Source organism: Dendroctonus ponderosae, unplaced genomic scaffold (assembly GCF_020466585.1).
Source record: "Dendroctonus ponderosae isolate FM_Combo_2020 unplaced genomic scaffold, Dpon_F_20191213v2 Dpon_F_20191213_1, whole genome shotgun sequence".
In the NCBI taxonomy this organism is placed as follows: Eukaryota; Metazoa; Arthropoda; class Insecta; order Coleoptera; family Curculionidae; genus Dendroctonus; species Dendroctonus ponderosae.
In genome coordinates, this window is record NW_026017110.1 from 10012859 (window position 1) to 10034693 (window position 21835).

The 21835-nt window shown below is 34.0% G+C and overlaps 1 protein-coding gene across 1 annotated transcript in view; it reads right to left on the reverse strand.

Annotated features, from left to right (window-relative positions):
* Positions 1 to 21835, reverse strand: part of LOC109539124 (head-specific guanylate cyclase) — a 156332-nt gene that overhangs the window by 25449 nt on the left and 109048 nt on the right. Inside the window, exons 8-10 of the mRNA XM_048660853.1 lie at positions 9548 to 9727; positions 6273 to 6411; positions 3129 to 3295 (exon numbers count right to left, since the gene is read on the reverse strand). Coding sequence (XP_048516810.1) covers positions 3129 to 3295; positions 6273 to 6411; positions 9548 to 9727 — 486 coding nt within the window. The remainder of the gene's footprint in view (positions 1 to 3128; positions 3296 to 6272; positions 6412 to 9547; positions 9728 to 21835) is intronic.

Below are 21835 nucleotides of genomic sequence, written 5' to 3' on the forward strand. Positions count from 1 at the left end.
TTTGCCAAATAATTAAGTAAACGCTGAAGTTAGGTAACTACACGAAAATTTTTATCTTCCATATCATTCTTCCATACTCATTTTATGCAGTTAAGCAAGGATTTGTGTGATAGGTAAACCGAAAGAAAACTTGTTCATAAATTCATAATACTTTTTGATAAAGTGTTTTTTTTTTTCGAGAGCGGCCGTTATTGCAATATAGTCCTCTATATCAAAGTAGATCAATCGCCTGCAATGTTCCACTTAGATGTGTGAGTTTCCTTAGACCGGGAGGCTTGAAAAGTGTTAAAAGCTGTGTCAGTTTTATTTTACTTGCTAGAATGTCTATTAATTTGCCCCATAAGACGTCAGGAGAACCATTAGCGTTTTTTCTGACCAGTGCATGTTGAGATTTTTCGCATTAAAGTGTTGGCGTGGCAGTTTCTAATTGAGTATCTCTTCAGTTTGCTAAATAGCCCTCGACCTAAAGAACACGCCTAAGATATGTACGGCTTGGAGCATTCAGATTTCGGCTGACATTTCGATAAAGAATCGTTGATAACATACTGCACCAGAGAGGCGGTTTTCTCCTTACAGGTGCTTCTACAGAGGTGGAGAGACATGAACCGAGATATATGTTTCGTCCATTTTTCAAAAGCCTTCGACAACGTAAAGTACGGAATACTTGTGGAACTTCTTAAAACTACAGTTCTAAACTCTAAATATTAGAATTATAACAAGTCTTAACTGGGATCCATCTGCAAATATAAAAATCGCTGGAGAATTATCGGAAGACACTAAAATCAAAAAAGGAGTCCGTCAAGGATGCGTACTATCGCCTAGAGTTTTCAATTTATACTCACAAGCGATCTTTCACGAGGTGCTTTATGATGCCACAGAGGGAATAAATATGAATGGAAAACTCATCAATAACATTAGATACGCTGACGACACTGCCATCGTAGCTAATAGTCTTGAAAATCTTCATAGTCTATTACAGAAGGTAAACGATATATCCGAGGAATTTGGACTAAAACCAAATATTCCGAAAACAAAGTGGATGTGCATTAGTAAACAACGAATTCCAACAGAAAGACGTACATCAAACCAAACACCCATAGAACAGGTTGAAAAATATACATATTTAAAGACAATTGTTAACAGTCACATGAACATAGAAATCAAATCCAAGATTGAGAAGACAAGAACAAGTTTTGTTAGACTGAAAAACATATTTACCGGGAGAAACATATCACTACCACTAAAAATCATATTGATGAAATGCCACATATCCACAGTCTTGTTATGCGTAGTAGAAGCATAAACCATGACACAGACATGACAGAACAACTTGTGGAAAATATCTCGGCTTTTGAAATATGGGTATATCGGCGTGTTTTCCGAATATCCTGGAAGGATCACGTCACAAACGATAAGTACTCAGAAAAAACGGCAAACATCAAGAAATCACATTCACGATAAAGAAAAGGAAACTGGAATACTTTGGCCACCTGATGAGACACAACAAATATCGCCTTCGGCAACTTATCCTTCAGGGCAAGGTGGACGGTAGCGGTAGCTCAATGGTGTGTAATTTTTAATAAGCAAACTTATCAAATAAATATAATTTCCTTTTGAAATTCATTCAATAGAAAAATTGCCTGCAACCTTGTTGGTTTTCTTCTTTTGTCGCTACCAGTTAAACATTTCAATCCACAAGAGAGCTTCACTGCAATAAAATATTCCAAAGAGGTAAGGATACAAATTAATAACTCTTCAAAAACTTCATAAGTTACAAAAAGTTATCATGACAACCTGGTTTAACTCAATGATTTAGCTCAATGCACAAGTTATAATGATCCTGAAACCTGGCATTCCTAATGAAATCAAAACATGTTTTCATGTCGAGGTGTTATTTCTTCATAAACCCAAGTATTTCCATGTGTGATTCTTGGAGAGGTAATTGGTGATTTTATAGGTAATAGTGGACAGCGCCCAAAAAGTTTTTAAATTTAGAACAGATATAACAAACTGCACTGTAGAGATAAAACTGTCTGCCGAATCCTGCCGACCCATGTAACCCACATAATTCCCAAAAAAAGTCGAATAAAATCAGTACTTCTTCCGCCTATCTACAGCTTGTTGATGTGAAACATTCGCTTGGATCTGGCTTATTAAAGCGACTCTGTAATGTGCAGTCTAATGTATTAGGTCTTAGCTGCCCATGTGATATAGCATGCGACTGATTTGCTGTGTGAAATAAACAGTTTTACCACTATCCTAGGATGAGGGTTTTATCGAGAAAAAACACGGGACAAAAGATGTTGCTCTACTTGCAGCTGCTTAATATAGCTTGTCAATTTTTTATTAGGATTTAGCAAATCGTTCTTTTAACGCAGACATGTTATTTCTGATTGCTTGCTGTAAACTTTCAGTATTTTCGGTCAGTTTAATATATTTTTCAGTTTTCTTTTATGTTGTTTTTTCATAACATTTACCTTGAATTCTACCTAATTACGCTGGTTTGGCATATTTGGACTAATTCTGAGTGAACAAACAGAACAATTTATTACCCATAAGGTAGTAGAAATGTTTGTAGTTAAACGTAGAGACTATTTTCAGTGCGTATGTGGAGTGGTTGTTAGTGACAACGGGGTTTTATTCTATTACAGTCTCACCTAGATACTTTATATTATCACAAAAGCAATTATCATCAAGCATGATAAATGTTCAATGCATGAGCAGCAATTACTCTTCGTCGCCTTCAGATAAATTTTTCTGTAACCTCTGGTAAGAACTATTAGCGACTCTTTTCACATTATAACTGCTATTCTACAACGTCATAGACACAGCCCAATGGAATTTTATCTAGGTGAAAGTTTATGAAATTTTATCAGACGCTGAACATTTCTTTTCGTAAAATATAAATTAAATACACAGGCCAGTGTGCCTAAATCTAAAGACAACTGAAGAAAACAAACAGTTGCCCACTAAAGTTTGGATTATTTTCAAATCTCATTAAACGCAAATAGGTACATTTTAGGTAAAGTTATATATGTTATTATGTAAGGTTCGATCAAGATCTTCTATATCGTGCATATATGCAGGGGAAGGAAATCTGAGGCATCTTTGAAAATAAAATAACTTACTTTATATACATCAATCTGTCCACAGTAAACGTCGAACTGATTGTAGAGATCTTGAAGCATATTTATCACCATCATTGGGGTGGCCGTCGAACAAATTGACGTAAATCCCACGATGTCGCTAAAAAGCATTGTCACATCCTCGTGTGTCTTGGCCTCTATCGTTTCTCCTACAGACGATAATAAATTATTTATATCCGGTCGTTTATGCTATTCTTTCGGAACGTGACCGTGAAGTATTTTGTGCAATTTTGCTGAATGAGTTTCATTGAGAAAAGCCGTTTCCGATAAAACTTTATGAAACTTGGCATTCGAACTGAGTAATCCTTCCAAACAACTAGAATTCGTTAAAAAGATATTACGTGGCACCCATATCAAAAGTGAATTTAATCAATGATGCGATTCATCTTAATATTTAATAACAAATTAGGCGATCAAACAGCTCTCGTATTAATATGTAATACGACTAATTTAGTCGTATGTAGTTTCATAGTCGGAGATTTCGTAAAGTAAGAGATATTTTTCAACATATAAACATTTTTAGCAAATGAAGATAACTAACAAATAAGTGTGGTTGACTTTTTTGCATATTGTAATTTTAGCAATTATAGAGCCTATTATCAATAACAACTTATGGAGCACTTTATAAAAGCATTTTGAGAAAGTGAGAAACACTGCTATTACGGACATGGCAAACTTGCAATCAACAAACCGGTATTTTTATTCAACAGTTCATATTACTTATTCGAAAACAATACTTTAAAATGGTGTTTCCTCATAAGTTAAAACCCCACCCTAGATAGTTTATTTCAAAAAAAAATTGCGAAAGTGACCAACACAAAAGTTGTTTAATTTTGCTCATATTTTTTAAATCTGAAATTAAAATAAGATTATAAAACACAGAAATGTCAAAATTTAACATAAAGGCATTTTTTAAATGAAACACCCTATATATTTTTAGTTATGCCAATAGGATTTTTCTTCCTGACTTCAAAAATACATATTTTGCCTATATTTGTATTAGCCGTTTCTCCTATATTACGTTTCAAAAATTATATAAAGCAACAAATCAAAATAGTATTGAAATTTGACAAGGCGCTTTTTCCACCCTCATAACATTTGCCCAGTAGCACTTTTATTAAATGAAAATGTTGACATCGGGATTGGACGAGCGGGTCCTATCCAATGTTGTTCATTATTACTCACCCTTCTTAAATCTGAAGTTAAAAAAAAACAAATACCTAAACATGAAAATTTCACATAAAATATTTTTTAATGGAACAACTTATACATAATGATTTTATTGTGTATATTTATGGAGAGATCGATTGAATATTTTTTCCTGATTTCAGAAATATATGTATTGCTTTTGCTTTTGGCATTTTTCTTCGCATTCGCCGCCATGAATATTGGTGTGAAAATGTGTTTTCTTCTTACCACGATTTATGCAATAGTCTGTGTTTTTGTTAATGAAGATGAAGAATTAAATATTATATTCACTCCACAACGTTTCCCTAGTAGCACTTTTCTCAAACGAAAATTTTGATATCTGGATTAGACGCGCTGGTTTTATCCCATGGCCTCTAATAACCCCGACGTAACACCTCTTGATTCTTTTCTCTGGGCATCTCACTTTATGCACCCAATATTTTTTTCCTTTTTAACGTTTGATGGATAACTGGGTCGGAAACGCATACGTTAACTCGGAGATATAGCACACCTCGGTTGTGTTTCTGCGTTATCGAAAATGTTATCCTGAACTGTTAAGTTGCCATAACGTGTGGCCGTTAAAAATAGCATTTATAATACAGCACAGGGCTGATTGTGTAGGAGACAGCAGTTAGTCGCCTTAAAATAGTAGATGCAATGAACGATATTAGTAGTAATCGTAACCAATATATTCAAAACGTTATCGATAAAATTCAAGTAGATTATAGAACATGTTTAGCGTTAATCGGACTTTTTTTGCTTTTGGACTTAAATATCTAGCATTGCTAAGTGACATGAAAACAGACATATTTTTTTACGCAAAAACTTTAAATGCTACCAGATTTTACAAAGAACACAAAATTGTGAACGCATGATTAGTGCATCAACCGAAAGAAAATGAGTTGATTTCATCCTCCAACTAAAAAGTTCTGGTAGTTTTTGTACCACGACACTCATTAATTCCCCACTTGTCCAAAACGGCTGGACTCGATTGTTTTATTAAAATATGAGTCTCACATAAGAACAAAATCACAGCGGGTTTCACTAAAATATATCGTACCATTCTCCCAATATTTCAAAAAAAATAATTTTTTTGAGCCAGACATTTTTTGTTAATAAAAGTTAGGTCAGATCGTCTTCTTTTGGTCCAAAGAATATCGCAGTATCCTTTTGATCATGAGCTTACGGGACACCCTGTATAAAGCTGAAAAAGTTGAACTAAGAACAAAGTAGAATTGTTTGGCATCGATGGAACGAACCGCTTTACGGATAAATAAGATTACAATCAGAAAAGTACATTCTTTCATATAATTATCATGGTTGAGGATGATAATTTTGCAAATTTAAACAAAAAATATATATTATTTCGATCTTCGGACCTTAAATAATTTTTGGTTTCTGTATATTTTGAAATCTTCTTATTTTTTTGCATCAGTTCTTAAACTTCCAATTTACAATTCTGATTTTTATACTCCGTATTTGTCGAAACTAATTGAAAGGTGGAAAAGCTAGGGAGCCTAAGTGGCAAAAATTTAAATTTACATGATTTGCAGCAAAGTTGCAGTTTTGTTTAAACACAGTTGGCTCTTCTATTTAAATCCGCTAAATCATTTATAGGACTGGAAACTGTATATTTGAAAAACTTCCGTAATTAGAAATGAATAATTAATTTATGCATTTTTAGTTGTTTTATAGACATAGAAATTGTATTAATCTTAGTTTAATGTGCATAATTAAACCAGTTTAATTTTGCATAATGTTATCTAAAAATTTGAGTTTCTAACGTGAATTCAAGTGACGTTTCTTGAGGAAAACTATGTGCACAATATTCAATGCGAAAGTTTTTAACATCAAGCAGTTCAAGCGTCTCCGCTATTTTTAGAATTGCTTATGTCTGAACCGAACTTCAATTTTACTAATAAAATTACTAATACTTACCGAGCCAAAGACGTTTAGCTATATCCGGCGGAAATATTAAATGTAGCAAGCTAACGTTCTTTTCGCGTTCTTTATCTACTGCACGATTTCCTTCTTCTATAGAGCTTTTAAGTTTATCCATTCTTCGACGCAAACCATCCTGGAAATAAAATTATAAAAACGTATTATTTGCAGGGGATATTATGTTTCAAGTAACGATTCCTTATTCGAAATGTTTCAAAAAGTATCTGTACCTAAAAATAATTTTTAATCTGAAAACATCTAAGAAGTAGGTTAAACAGAAAGGTTGAATATGAATATTAACTACATGATTTTTCCATAAATAATATAAATGTTAATGACGCTTTATTGCCTACATAGTAGACTTTCATGAAATCAGGACTTCTTTCAAATACTCAATAATTTACTTTTACAAAAGTCACAAATATTATCAGGGACAATACAAGTTAACTCGACACTTCAGGTGCGGAGCGGCATAATTTCACATTTCTACACATATTAATTATGTGTTTGAAACCTTCTACATGATCTTGATCGTTCACATGATTTTACACGGGATGGCATGGAATGGTACGATGGTTTAGATAACTGTCGCCTTAAGAAAAATGAAATATTAATCCTTTTCGTACTATACATAAGACACTTTAATTAGACTTGGAACACATAAATCCCGGAACCATTCACTCTTGCTCGCTTTTTTGCAAAAATCTTGAGAACCATTTTCTTTTCCCTTTATTAAATAGCATAGCTTGTGCTTGAAATTAAATATTATTAAGAGATGGATCTGATCAGATATCAAAAAGGTTGAGTGGCCCTTAGGCCTGGAAGAGAAAGTGTAAATATGCTGGAGGACAAATAAAGGAGACGTAAGCTATGCGGGGATATATTAAAGGCAAACGCAAATATTGACCTTGTTTACGAAACTTGCGTCACACTTCGACAAGTTGAATGATTACCTACATTTTTGTTCTCTCTATATACAGGGTGGCCATTTTCTGAACCTTTGTAAGGGTAACTTCTACATTTTTAAAGATAGAGAATCCGTTAAATGGGCAAAATTGGGCAGAATTCGATTGCCCATTCATTACCGTTTTCAAAATTTAGGTACCCGACTTGGTTCCTGAAATATCCTGAAAAGGCAAGAAATCAACACTTTTTTAATTATCATATAATTCGTAAACTGCTTAAATTAGAAAAAAAGTAAAAATTGCCTTTGGTAGAACTTTTTGCGTTGAATTCAACAAACTAGCACTCGTTGTCAAGTTGATTTACGAGATAAAAAATAAACTTATGGTTTTTTAAATGGCCTTTTAAAATCCTTATTTTTTTCTGAATTTAACGATATTACTGTTTGTGTGTTTTTCTCCTTTTGTTGCCGTAAAATTTCAAAAGAAGATAAAAAGTGTGTAGTAGGCTATGGAAACAAGAACTATATTATCACACAAAGCTCAAAACAATAATGAAATAATTAGCAGACACAATGATGTTTACTGGGCTAATGAAAATCATTATCTAATTGAAAATAGGCGAGATCAACGTATTTTTTTTTTGCGAATGTCTGGTGAGTCATTTTTAGTGATAAAATTATTGGTCCATGCTTTTATAATCACAATTTAAATATGGATTGATATTTACACTTTTACCAAATGAACTTGAAGACATGTTGAATAGTTTTCCGTTAGCATGGTATCGAAAATTGGCATATTTTCAACATGATAGTGCACCTTCACACAACTCCAAAAAAATGCCTGGACTTCAAAGGAAGTCAATTTGAATATTTAATTTAAACGATTCATTATTGTTTTGTGCTTTGTGTGATAATATAGTTCTTGTTTCCATAGCCTACTACACATTTTTGATCTTCTTTTGAAGTTTTACGGCAACAAAAGGAGAAAAACATATAAACAATTATATAGTTAAATTCAGAGAAAAATAAGGATTTTAAAAGGCCCACAGCCAACTATGATTACCATTTAAAAAACCACAAGTTTATTTCTTATCTCTTAAATCAAGTTGCCTATGATAACGAGTGCTAGATTATTGGATTCAACGCAAAAAGTTGTACTAAGGGCAGTTTTAACTTTTTCTCTAAGTTAAGCCGTTTACGTAATAAGTGATAATTAAGAAAGTGTTGATTTCTTGTCTTTTCAGGATATTTCAGGAACCAAGTCGGGTACCTACATTTTGAAAACGGTGATGAATAGGCTATCGAATCTATATATATCGCTCTATCTTTAAAAATGTAGAAGTTACCCATACAAAGATTTAGTAAATGGCCACCCTGTATAGTTTCTATAATCGCAATTGTAATTTGACGTTTAGCAAACTTTATATTAACTTGACAAAATCCGGCTAGTTTGATTTCCGTGTATTCTCGATACGCCATCCAAAAATTAGACACGACTTTTACTTGTATGAAGTTTTAACGGCAAATAACGTGCAATCGTTACATGTTTTGCAATAAGCTGAAGTTACTTTTGTTTCAATTTTATTGGTAACTGGGTGTACTTACTGTAAAATTCCTACAACTTGGCAGATGTTTCAAGATTAAGTCTGTAATTCTATATAATGAAATATGTTTCCCGATGTTCAGGCCTCGTTTTTCTTAATGTTATTGGCATAGGTCGGACTGTGGCGCCTGACAGGTTTCCAAAATGATAATTACGTGCCGAATTTGAGAAAATTCGAAAACTAGGTTTTTAATAGGTATATGGAATAAATAGAGTAGACCGCAATTAAACTGTACATATGTTTTACATGTACACATCCTTCAAATACGTTAAGTCCTGATGCCTTCTAAAAATAATCCGGAGGTTCCTTTATTTATTCTAAAACTCCATCATCACCCTTCATACTTTCGGCACTTCCTGTCTCGTCTCATGAAAGAGAAGCAGAAGTTTTGTGAAAGTTTTCAAACGGCCCCATCTAGGCAAGAGCCTGAGCCAATAAAAGATTCCCCTAGAGAAAATACGACTGCGCTTGGAAATGTCTGCAAACTTTAAATTCATTTTTCTGTTTAAAAACGTTTAAATATCAATTTAAGAAAATCTTAATTAAGACATATCAGATATTTTCCAGGAGAAGTTGGAAAACCGCAAGATTTCAGAGTCAAATTGTCAATGTCTACCATTTACATGCGTGTGATTACCAAACAAAAAAATAATTCGCCAATTTATTGTTCTGACCTGCCGGAAATTTTGTATACTTACGTTTTAGACCAAAACTAGCTAACATAAAATATCTAATTACAAGTAATATTTTATGACCTTTGTTACCTGAGCTCTAGCCTGTTCTCCTACTAAAATAACATCTCTTGTTGCGTCGTGTAGTGGAATATCCGAAATAAATAGGCCACTTCCAGTCAGCCCCTCTAAGCCGTCGATGAAAGGGGAACCGATAAAGAGGATGGAGTCGGACTCGGGACAATGTACCATTTGCCCTTTAAGTTCTAGATTCTAGAAATTATATTAACAATAATGAGATATCATCTGGTCCGGATCTTATTCAAACATTTTGTTTTAGATTTCAGTAATGGCATATATTTATGAACAGGAAGTTGATGTGAACATACTATAAATATCAAATACCAAAGTGCTTTAAATAGTATTTACATGCATATATATAATAGTGGTAATCACTGAATCACAAGCTAGCCAATATCGAAACATTGTACATTGGTAGCAGGTAGATTTAAAATGACCACTGCTTTTCGTTTGACAAGATTCAATCGATCTCTCACTTGGAAATTAATAGCCAATCCGACACCGCTCGGAAACAAAAATTACCAACAGGAGTACAAGTATTATGGGGCATTCTGCCTATAAATCTACGAATCCCTTTAAAAGCTCGACCCCTGAGAATAATAAAATTGAGCAGGTTTGCCAGGTTAGGTCTGGCTGTTGGATTCTAGTAAATTTATATCAATCCTGTCCTATTACCGTGCGGCTCTACAAAAATTTACGATCAGAGTTTATCACATTTTTCGCTTCCGGCTATTCTACTTAATCTAAGGTTGGCGGAAGAAGCATATTAGATAGATTTTCGAGTAAGGAATGTTATTTATAAGAATGATACTAAATTGTAGAGAAAGGACATAACTGTGACATTCTTTCTTTTTTTTCTATTCTTCAAAAATAAGGTTTCCTATTAATTGTGTACAGATACGATCTTGTGGAAATACTACTTGAATTGAAACCATGTTTAATTGATGTTTAAGATTTTCCATTAATATATAACTGAAAGCTCTACTTTGGTTGCTAGCTTTTAAATTGACTATCATGTGCAGTGGTCCTTTGTATTTCTGGTTTTATTATTTGGGATAATACTCCGTATCTTGGTTAAACATTATTTTGCCTGTGAATAGGTTTCCAATTTAGTTTTTCTATATTATTTTATGCGTATTGATGTCTCATGCTCCTGTTTTGGTATATTCCTGCCCTTTCATCATAAATCATCGTGTAGAGTCCGCAAGTTCTCACTAGTTTCACATTCATAGATCCACCATTCATTTTTCGCTATTCTAATTTGTGCTTGTATTACTTTTTGAACCTTTTGGTAGCCGCCCCTCTTCGACTGGTTTTTTAATTTCCTGCGTTCATCCATCAAGAAAATAATTTTTTCAGTTCTCCATGACTGCTTGTGTTCTCTGCTCTGATCATAACTATATTTTTGAACCCTTTCCTAATGCTAGAGCTTAGGTCTTCGTCTGCCTTTATTTTAGTTGTAACTGTTTCTATCTCACGGTTTATTCCTTTACTTAGTTAGAGTATCCTTAATTTATTTTTGTAGTAGTTGCACAAATAAATAATTTTAATTTGAGCTGCAACGTTTTGAATGTATCGGTTATGATGCAAATTAATATTCTTAACTGCATCCACTATTCTAAGACGTAAATCATCAGTATTTATAACTGAACTTTTGGACCAAATATTCTTTAAATATATCCAGAGACATGAGTCAACAGGCGTTAAGTCGGGGTTATTAGAGGGTCATGGGATAAGACCAGCGCGTTTAATCCAGATATCAACATTTTCGTTTAAAAAAAAGTGCTACTAGGCAAACGTGGATTGAATAAAATATTTAATTCTTCATCTTCATTAACAAAAACACAGACTATTGCATAACTCGTCGTAAGAAGGAAACACATTTTCACACCAACATTCATGGCGGCGATTTAAAAGAAAAAGGCTAAAAGAAACATAAGCAATACATATATTTCTGAAATTAGGAAAAATATTCAATCGATCTTTCCATAAATATACACAATATAACCATTACGTATAAGTTGTTCCATTAAAAACATTTTATGTGCAATTTTCATGTTTAGGAATTTCAAGTTTTTGTTTTAACTTGGGTGAGGAAGGGTGAGTAATAATGAACAACTTTAGTATTTACCACTTCTGTAAAATAATTGATTTAGAAGGTGTAGCAACTTATGAGGAAACACCATGCACTATTGTACCAAAGCAAAACTTATTAATTATTCTATTTTTAGTTTAATTAATAATTTGCTTCCCGATTTGACACCACTTCTAGATGGTAATGTGCCTGATTTGAGCATTAATCAAGATACCGTTTAGGAAGAAAAAATCGTTAAGGATAATTTCATATTTTACATGCGATGCGGATTAATTGGTATAAACCCAGGTGAAACCTGGGTGGCATCGAACATAATTTAATTTTCCAGCCCCCGGGAGCAATGATAAATGGTCGTTTTACGAACAGTCGCAGCTCGTAATGTTTATTTTGACAATTTTCATTACTTACTCATCTATTACGGCTTGAATAGCTTCGGAATGTAAATTGTCCTGAATATTATTAAACACATCTGAATTCTGATTTGACCTCGTGACGGCAACCATATTAGAGCAAATGTATACATTGAAGGCATGATTCAGCAAATTCGGCATCCGTTTCAATTATATTGTCATAATTTGCATTCAATAATAATTGGACAATAATGGCCCGTTAAAAGCAAATTTAGGTTCAATGGTGCCAAGCTGAGAGAATATCTGTAATAGGGTACATGAGCAATGTAGATTAATTTTAATTATACGTAAAACCTTCACTAAGTACGCAATGGGTTAAATCTCTATACGGCAATAGCCTAATTCAGAATAAAACAAATCAGATTTAGATACTGAACCGTAAATTACTGAACCAAACAGTACTTTCGCGTGTCAGAAGAATGGAGTTTTTTTTACAAGAAAATCTTTAAAAATTTTAAACAAAATCGCAAAATGTATCTTAACTTACGACAGTAATGTAAAACATAATGAATAAGGAAACAAATGCATAAGGTTAGGATCTGGCTTTTTCTCTACACGATCGCAAGATTTTTCTTGTTTGATAGAACCGGCAGGTTGCCATAAAAAGTATGTAGGTACTAAAACTTATCAAAATGAGCCCTTGATGGGTGGTAATATAATAAAATAAAAAAATCACTCCCGTCCCGCACAGTGGTGTTATATACTTGGTGATGGCTGAGCTTTTATACATCCATAAATATATGTTGTTTTTCTTTAGAGAGAAGGAAATGCATTATGCATACTAAGGTACTAAAACCTCCTCTCTCATGGCTTCTTTTCCTGGAACCGCGCGAGCATTTCGTTGGGAAAAGAGAACTGGTATTCCATTCAACCCATACTTATTTCTTCCTTTTTCCGTTCTTGTACGATATTACGCACAAGAGCATCCACAATATTAAAAGTATACAATTATGGCTAGTTAATGTGAATCCCGTCCGCAAATTCCGTTCGCCATTTTTGCTGCCATTCGGTAAGGATCTCCCAGTCGGTGCTGCTATCTATGTCTTTGGCCATTTGATACTGGAGGTATCTCTTTTTAATTTGGAGAGGTATGGGTGGAATTCTGGCCAGTATCAATGCAGTTGCCGTAGATACAGTTGTAAAACTGAAGCATATCCAAAGCGCTACCCTACGTTGTACCCGTGCCACGAGTCTTCTGTATGTCTCCCGCTTGATGGCTTGGCTCAATATGGGTATACAGGTGAATCGAATGTGCCACGTTTGATGAAGTATTCCTGTTGGATGATTTTGCTTCGCCTAGGTGCGCCATAAATGCATATGCTCAGTCTTCTGGAAACGCAGTGGTATCAAATCTCGTTTTTCGTGTACTAAATGTCGCAGATATCCGAATTTTCTTGAAATTTATGTTCTCTCCGCCACAGGAATCACAAAAAACATAGGTTTTCAAGGATTCTGACAAGATGATGAGTAACATAACCATACAAAAATGAGCAGACCTTATTGGTCCCTCACAATTTCTTCTGAGTAGGTGTAAAAGGCAGACAGAGTCACGATGGGATTATCTATGAATGTTAAATTAATAAAAATAAAGCTGACGTTTGTACTTGGCAAACGGAATTGGTTGAGGGATTAAGCATTTGCAGGTTCTGTATCCTGTAACGCACGTAACTGTGCTGTAATTGCATCACGTTATGGTCCGCGTTAAGATTCTTTCGCTGAGTAAAGATGACCTGCTGAGATCCCAGCCAAATAAAAAGCAATTACACTGTGACGTTCAAATTCTATCTCGTGTAACTTTTTTATGCAACTTAGAATATAATGCTTTTAAACGTATATAAATAATATGATGAACTATAATATTATCATTCAAATTTGCAGACTTCAGGGGTCGCCGTCAGGTCGCGATACACGCTTGGTCAGTTAAGGGACACTTGATATCAGTCACGGTGTATACAGGGTGTTTCAAAATTGTCGTCATTCCTCTGGATGTGTTGTCTGGGGGTCTTTCGAAAGTACAGAAAAAATAGTTAAAAAATTAATTGTTATTAAAAACTGAGATATTTATATATACAATGTTTTTCCAGATAATCTGCCTAATCAACGTTATGGAAAAAACCAATTTCTTCGTAATTATGAACAATTTCGGCAACCATGGAAAAATGTTCCAGTTTCTAGCCCTTTGTTGGCGTCCGTTCTTACAGCTCCTACTATGTTACTGTGGCATTTTCGCTGAACTAATCGCATATCCGCAAATTTGTGAAAGACACTTTAAAGTAAGTCACTGTTTGACAAATTATTGTTGTCAATAATGACAAGTGTAATAACCTGTAGCTTTCTGTTGATGACAAAAAAATTGTTGACGCTTTGACTTTTCATCAAAAAAATGTAGCAGAGAACTATTTTAATATAAAAAAATTGCGTAATTTGAAGCAAGGATCGTAATTTTTCTTGGTTAATGCTTAAGTATTCCAATATGCTACAAATTAAACATAAAAGAGTTTCAAAATAATGCTTAATAACAAAGTCAAAATTCGATTTTCAACTGTAAATATCTTCTAGAAATTTTCGAATTTTTGTTTCTACATTTATCTCATACTCTCCAAGTGAGCCTCTATTATCTCGTAAAAGGTATGACGCCAATTTTGAATCACCCTGTATTTCCCTGAAGAAGCAATGCCAGAATATCTGAATACCCTGTACCATGTACCCTAGCTGTGTCACATATTTGCATTTTACGTACTAGTCGTACGTATCATAGTGCTAATACAATATTGTATTTGCCTAATTTTGTCTCCAATTATTTTTGGCTCCGGGAAGAATGCCACGTAAAATTGGATAAACTTTCATTGCTCTAAATACCTAGTCAGATAAAGCTTTGGGGGAAGGTCAAATGTTAATTAAAGTCTTGATATTTCGGGAAGGGCTTTACCAAATTGCAAAGGGTTCTGATGTATGAAACTTGCCCTTCGACTCCTGTGCGTATATGCTATACGTAAGAATAATTTAAAAGTATTCTAAACTGAACGGTGGCGAATTATAGAAAATAATTAAATACAAAAGTTCGTATCATTTTTTGACAACTGAATTTGAAGTTTTGGAGTTGGAGAATATTGTTTAGAGTAACCGGGCACTGTGATAATATATGTTATTATCAAATCGGAATAATATTAATTGCTAAGTAATTATAAAACAAATTCATTCGTCAGTCAAATTTACTCGAACTGATGCCCAACAGTCTAACAAGCCAATGTGTAGCTTTTCCGATGGAAGAGCTTGTATATTTTCATGCGGTTTTTTGGATAGTTTGCATAACATCGAGTATATGCAAAAAGAATTACAGGTATACCTCCGGTTAGAGAACTGCGCTGCCAATTATAACGGATTATGTTCAGTGCTTACGTGCTCTGGAAACTTAAATATAAAAATCGGATACTCAGCGTTACTCAAGAAATTTCGTGTCCGGAGTTAGAGTCTCGTGCTGCTTAACTAAGTTGTCATAAATGAAACATTGTTTCCTACACATAATTGTGGTTTTTAGTCAAGTTCCGTCTCCTCGTCTCAGGTTGGATACCATCAAGGCAATTCTACTTTTATTAGAAGCTGTTTTAAATAATTCGGTTAATGTTCGTCCATACGAGTGTCTCAAGTGTTAACGGACGATGTTCTTTTTCGTTTAAATCTTGCCTCCATTATATTTTGCAGTAGCGCGTATTTGGGTCGTTGCCTATTAATTCTTCGAAGCAGCTCCACATTCGTAACTCTGTCAATCTATGATCTTTTAATTTTTAAATAAACAATATTTTGGGGATTCAGTCATTTATTTCAATATCACAATTTATTCGTTTTTCTTAAAATACCTTTCGGTGTTTTTCCACCATCATCAGTTTGTTTAAAACATCCAATTGTGTTATATAAAATATAAGAACACTTTTAGATTGTGTGTTAGTAAAAACAGGCTGTGCTAATAAATAATATGACCGTTTTCTTAAAGCCCTTGCATGTTGATTATGACTTTTCTATTTCTTTTTCTATTACTTGTCGTATTGTATTATGTATATGGTCCATTCTGCTGAATCCCTGTCTGAACCGAGCCTGTTCGGGTGTTTGGTATGCTTCTAATTTATGATATAGTCCATTGCTTAGTATTTTTGTTAGCACTTTATATAGTTGCGCCATTAGTGTTGTAAGCCTATAGTTCTTTAGGTCTCTGTGGTTACCTTTTTTAAATATTAGTATTACTTTTGAAGTTTTCCAGTCTTTGGATATTTTTTCAAGATCCAGACTGATTGAAAATAATTTGTAGGTAATGAAGAAGCATTTTTATCATATCTTATTAGCACTTCATCCATTCCTGCTGCTTTTCGTTCTCCATTTTTTTTGCAAATCAGTGGGATGTCTTCGGTGTGGTGTCTTAGCGTGCACCTTCCTGCACTGGGCTCTGTGCAGGGCACTTTTGTATGACTGGTATTTCTGGTGTTTCAGATGGGTAAAAGTTCTGTTAGAATCGTTCCATTGCTGTTATAATACCCTGTCTTTCGTGTATTATTTGTCTTGTATCGTCTATTATGTTTATTATTTCTCTTCTTCCTTCGCTCGCCGAAATATTTTGGAGTCTTTGTTATTTTCAGTTATTTCTTCCACCATTCTTTGATTATATTGCTTCACATCGTTTCTCACTTCTCTTTTGATCTATTTGTTTATTACTTTCAGATGTTCGTCTGTCATATTCAGTTTCTCGTTATTTCTCCTCCGTATCAGTTTCTTTGTCTTTTCTGTTACCTTACCCAGTGCTTGTTTCTGTGGTGCAACGTTAACGATTTCCTTTGCAGTGCTTAATAGTTTTTTTGTTATGTTCATTGTATCACTATCTGTATCTGTAGTGATATATCAAGGTTGTTTCTGTAAGTTTATTTGTGTTCTCTTAGTTTACTGAGCTTTATAGCTTTGTTTTTATTAACTGTTTATTTTCTTCCTTCAATTTTTTTTATTTATTACTATATTTGCTCTCACCATATGATGGTCGCTAGTTTGTACCTTATTCGGTACAGTTACGTCTGTGACTACGTATTGAAAATGAAAATATGTCTATTGATAGTTGATCCTTCTTCTCTGTTAATTTAGGCTTCTGGCGAATAGGACTCTCTATGACAACCGCTCGCAAAATGCCAAGCTTCTCCGAAAGTTGCCGTCAACTTCCACGTTTAATTTTTTTGGCAAAAACTAGTTAGGATTCGTAAACTTCGGCTTTCTATATTCCGATTTAAAAATATTTCCGCCGGTTTTTTATGCTGAACCCAATCGAATGCCTTTTGAAAGTCAATAAAGCACAATAAGGCCTTCCTTCATCTTAGGCAAATGTACACAAAAAAAACATGAATGCGCTTCAATCATAATGGAAAGTTGTATATTGGTTGTCCTGAATCTAGCTGTATACATTATTAAACATACATTGAAAAAGATAAAAAAAATGCCTATTTTTTCTGATTAATTAAGATTCCCTTGCTTACTGTAGGTCGCCATTGATTTCAAAAATTGCCAAAGGCTAATCGTTTTCTGCAATTATGTACAAAGCTGAAGTGTATCCAAATATTTTCTTGCGATCAGGAACTATTTTCCATCCCCAATAAGGGACGGCGTAACTTTTATGGAATAAACGAGGTTTATGGTTTCAACACGATACATGATTCTGCTCAAAAACCTCTTGAAGAATTTACTGTTTTTATAAGTCCGGAAAATATATTATGTTCTTGTAGTTATACTTGTAGTTTCCAATGATGCAGTACATGTGGCACAAAAAATGTATCCAGCATCAAATTCTGAGATTAGTGATTTTCAAAATCTCGCAGCAATAAGCACCGTTATCTCAATCGTTTTGATTTATTAGCATCAGCATTTAAAAATGTTGAAACTTTTAGTTTCTTTCGTTTTAAACTACATTGGGAACAAACTTTCAAACTATGATATACGTTAGGAGGTTTTTCTCCCTTTTTGCAGCGCTCTGGTTAACTTTTTGTTGCTGTTAAGTACCTATTAGGCAATTTACTTTCAAACTTATGCTCTGTAAACGACATTGTCATTATTTAGAAAATCAGAAAACTTTTTTATTAGGCGTTGTAGATATTTCTTCATTCTACTTCAATTAAATTACCCAAGTTACCAGGTGGACAATATGAGCACCATAGAGTAAGTGAAATAATTATTTTATTTTCTCTATGATGAGCACTTTGTCCTAAAGTAGGCTGTTTCAAATTGCGAGAGTCTATGCTAATTGGACTCGACACTAATCGGGCAAATTCCTATTAATATTTTGAAACAAAAAAGCAATTATGCAAGCCACATGGCCCAATGTGTGCAAAACGTTTGCAGGTCTTATACAAAGCAGGTCATCTTGTACAAAACATTGGCTCAGTATTAATTAGTTGTTGCATATGTTGCTTAGTATATTAGTTGAATATATAATCGAATTGATCATATAACAGATAAATAAAGAAATGACTATTATTTATGACAGTAGCGAATTAATATTGCGCATTACAGTAGAGTGCTAATGTGTGATGATATTCAGCTTTGAAATCACTGAGAAATCAGAGCGGTCCCCGATTAGCTCTGGCATTAAGCCTATCGAATGTTGATCGGAAAATCCACCATACGACACAATGATGCGACTGAAGTTACATGGGACTTTACTCCACTCTAAAATAGTAACGATTTTCTGCAAATCATACCTCAAACGTGCGAGGGTTCCCGATAGCACACTGAACCAATATTACGCGTTAAAACCATCTCATAAGGTCTAGCTAACTTTTATTATCAGTATCCCCATATTGCTTATGAGTTCGCAAAAAGTCAATCATCACGATCGGAAAAGTCACATAAATTTGTGCTTTTCTTCGACAAAGTTTTGTTTTATTCACCAGACATTTCTCTCGCACTTGCGGCTAGCATATTGAAAAGGTATGAAGCTGAATTGAGATTCTCAGTCCTCCGACGAAGGTCTAAATAGGGCTCGCCGTTATTTCGGAATTTAGACGCTGATGTAGGTAAACGCATCTTTCTGATCAAGGACAAAGTTTGAATTTATTAAAATTTATAATTAAATAGAATAAGGACTAGCTGAGTTTCGGTTAGTTTGGTTGGTTGGCTGAGTGACAAAGCGACAAATTCAAAGACAAATCTAAAGTCACTTCCGATGGGGCCGCTTCATGCCGATTATTTACCTATTAGTTCATTTTTCTATTCGAAACATAACAATTGGAAACAAAATTGATTTGAAGTCAGGCCATTTTGATGTGTGAAACATAAAATGATTTCGTGGTTGCATTCGGAACAGGAGAAGCACTTTATCAACCTAATTATCGATACGAAATCGTCGTCTGTGACTTCACCCTTTTCTGATGCAATAACTGAGTGAAATGGCATATAACTTGGGTATTTCGAGTTGACAACAAATATTGATATTTACCAGCTTCTTTCCATTTTACTTCTTATAATAATAAATTTACTAGACCGTGTTTTGTTAAATTTGATGAGCTAACGCTTGTATTGTGGCATACTTCTGTTCAATAGAACTTAACTAACACATTTTTTGTCCTCCGTTTACTAACATTCAGTAATAAATGGCCTTTATTTAGGGCTTAAATGAGACTGGAAGACGAATAAGGTATAAAGCAAAATAACCTAATTTATTAAAAGGTCATTTGTTTTCAGCGAAATAAATTAATTTTGCAGGATTAATTCTGCTTTTTTACGAAGAGTTCCTCAAATGTCATGTTTTAGGCCCACTGTCTTCATCAATTACGTTAAATAAATCACAATGGAAAAGTCCGTTAATTCTTATATAGATAAATGTTGTTTAATTACCCTAGTTTAATGAATTATTTTGAACTAGTTAATCTCAAATCCTGAATAATTGATGATTTAGATCAAATAGTTGTTAAACATATCAAAACTTTGAAGGATTATAATTATATTAAAATATAACTTATGTAGATAGTCTTGCTGCTGCAATATGGGTGAGAATCGCAAAACGTAATTTTCTCCTAAATTCGACCGCATCATTTTCTTAGATGCTTTCAATAATTGCACAACTGAAATAAGCAAAATAATTTTCAATGGTCGACGAATCGTAGATTTGTGCTGAATTACAGCTTGACGCCGACACTTTCTGCCGCTTTGTTTGTGAATGATGCAGTTGGTAAAATAATTAATTTCTTCGCATCTATGGGATGATTTTTCACATTATCTAAATTGAATTTTTATGAATATTACGACATATCAGCAGCTGCAGAGAAAGCGCTAGGTAAACGAAAAATAAACAAAAATGGAAAGACCAACTGGAAGCCATGGTTTACAGACGATATCAGAATTCTTGCATCAGAGAAAGGAAATGCTTACGCAAACGCAAAGAAGTCAAGCTATCACATATGACGAATACAAAATGGCGAGAAACAGAGTGAACATAGAAATTCAGGCTATCAAGAGAGGGTTCTGGGAGATATTCAGTAGACATGGCGACACACGATCTATACAGAGGACAAAGAAATATATGTAGTATGCTACAAAACCGCAAAAGAACAATTAAAGAATAAGTACAAACCAAAACAATAACAACAGAAGAATGGAAGATATACTTTGAAACTATATAATGACACAAACATAGGTGAGATAATAGGACAGGAACGTGAAACCGAATACAACGAAGACAAATAGAACCAAAATCAGACAATAACAAAACAGAAAATTGAACTGGTAGTGTCTAAGCTGAAAAATCGGAAATCATCAGGACTGGACAAACGCAAATTTTATTAAATACCACATAAAATGTGACAAAGGTGCCAAAACAGTAGAAACTAAGAATCACAATCTCGATTTCAAAAAAGGGAGAAAAAATTGTTTCATAAAACTATAGAGGTATAAGTCTGTTAAGCGCAAAAATCCCAGCAGAAGTGAAGAAAAGCAGGAGCTTCGACAAAACAGACTCACCTTAGATGCAATATTAATTTTAAGACAAATAGTGGAAAACGCCTTTGAGTATAACAAAATTGCTTTTATGTTCTTTATCGACCTAGCGCAAGCCTTTGATAGGGAAGGACAGGAATTTGAATCCCAACACAATTGAGATCATTTAAAAAATGAACGTTGGAAAAAGCACCTTTACAAAAGCAAACAATAAGCTTTCAAACAAGATACCAGTCTCAACAGGAATCACGCAAGGGTTTGTCTCAGCCCAATACTTTATAATAATTTAATGGATAAGATCATTATGGAAGTAACATAGTAGTAGTAACATAGAAGTAACGTAGTTGAAGTAACATCAGCATTTGCTACGCTGGCGACGGTGTGATAATATCGGAAGATGAGGACAATCTGCAGAAGTACTTTATAGATTCGAAAGAGTTGAATAGGAATTAAACAAGGTGATCTCTGTCCAGAAAATAAAGTCTCTGACAAAATCAAGGGTACCGAGAAGCTGTAAGTTAGCGATCTACAATAAAAGTGTAGAACTGATTATGTCTTTGAAATACCTAGACGTTCATGCCACAAGCAATAGAAATCTTAAAGAAGATGTTTGATCGCAAAAAATAGCAGCAGCTAGGGTATCAGGATATCTGATGGAGAAATAAACGTATGAGTACTGAAAGTAAATTGCGAATTAACAAGACATGTGTGGGACCTAATATGACCTACGCCTCAGAAACAGTTGCTATTAAACAACTACTAAGAACTTGAAGACAGAAGACAGAAGAAATGAAGACGCCAAGATCAATTACGGGCAAAACGCTTCAAGAAGAATCA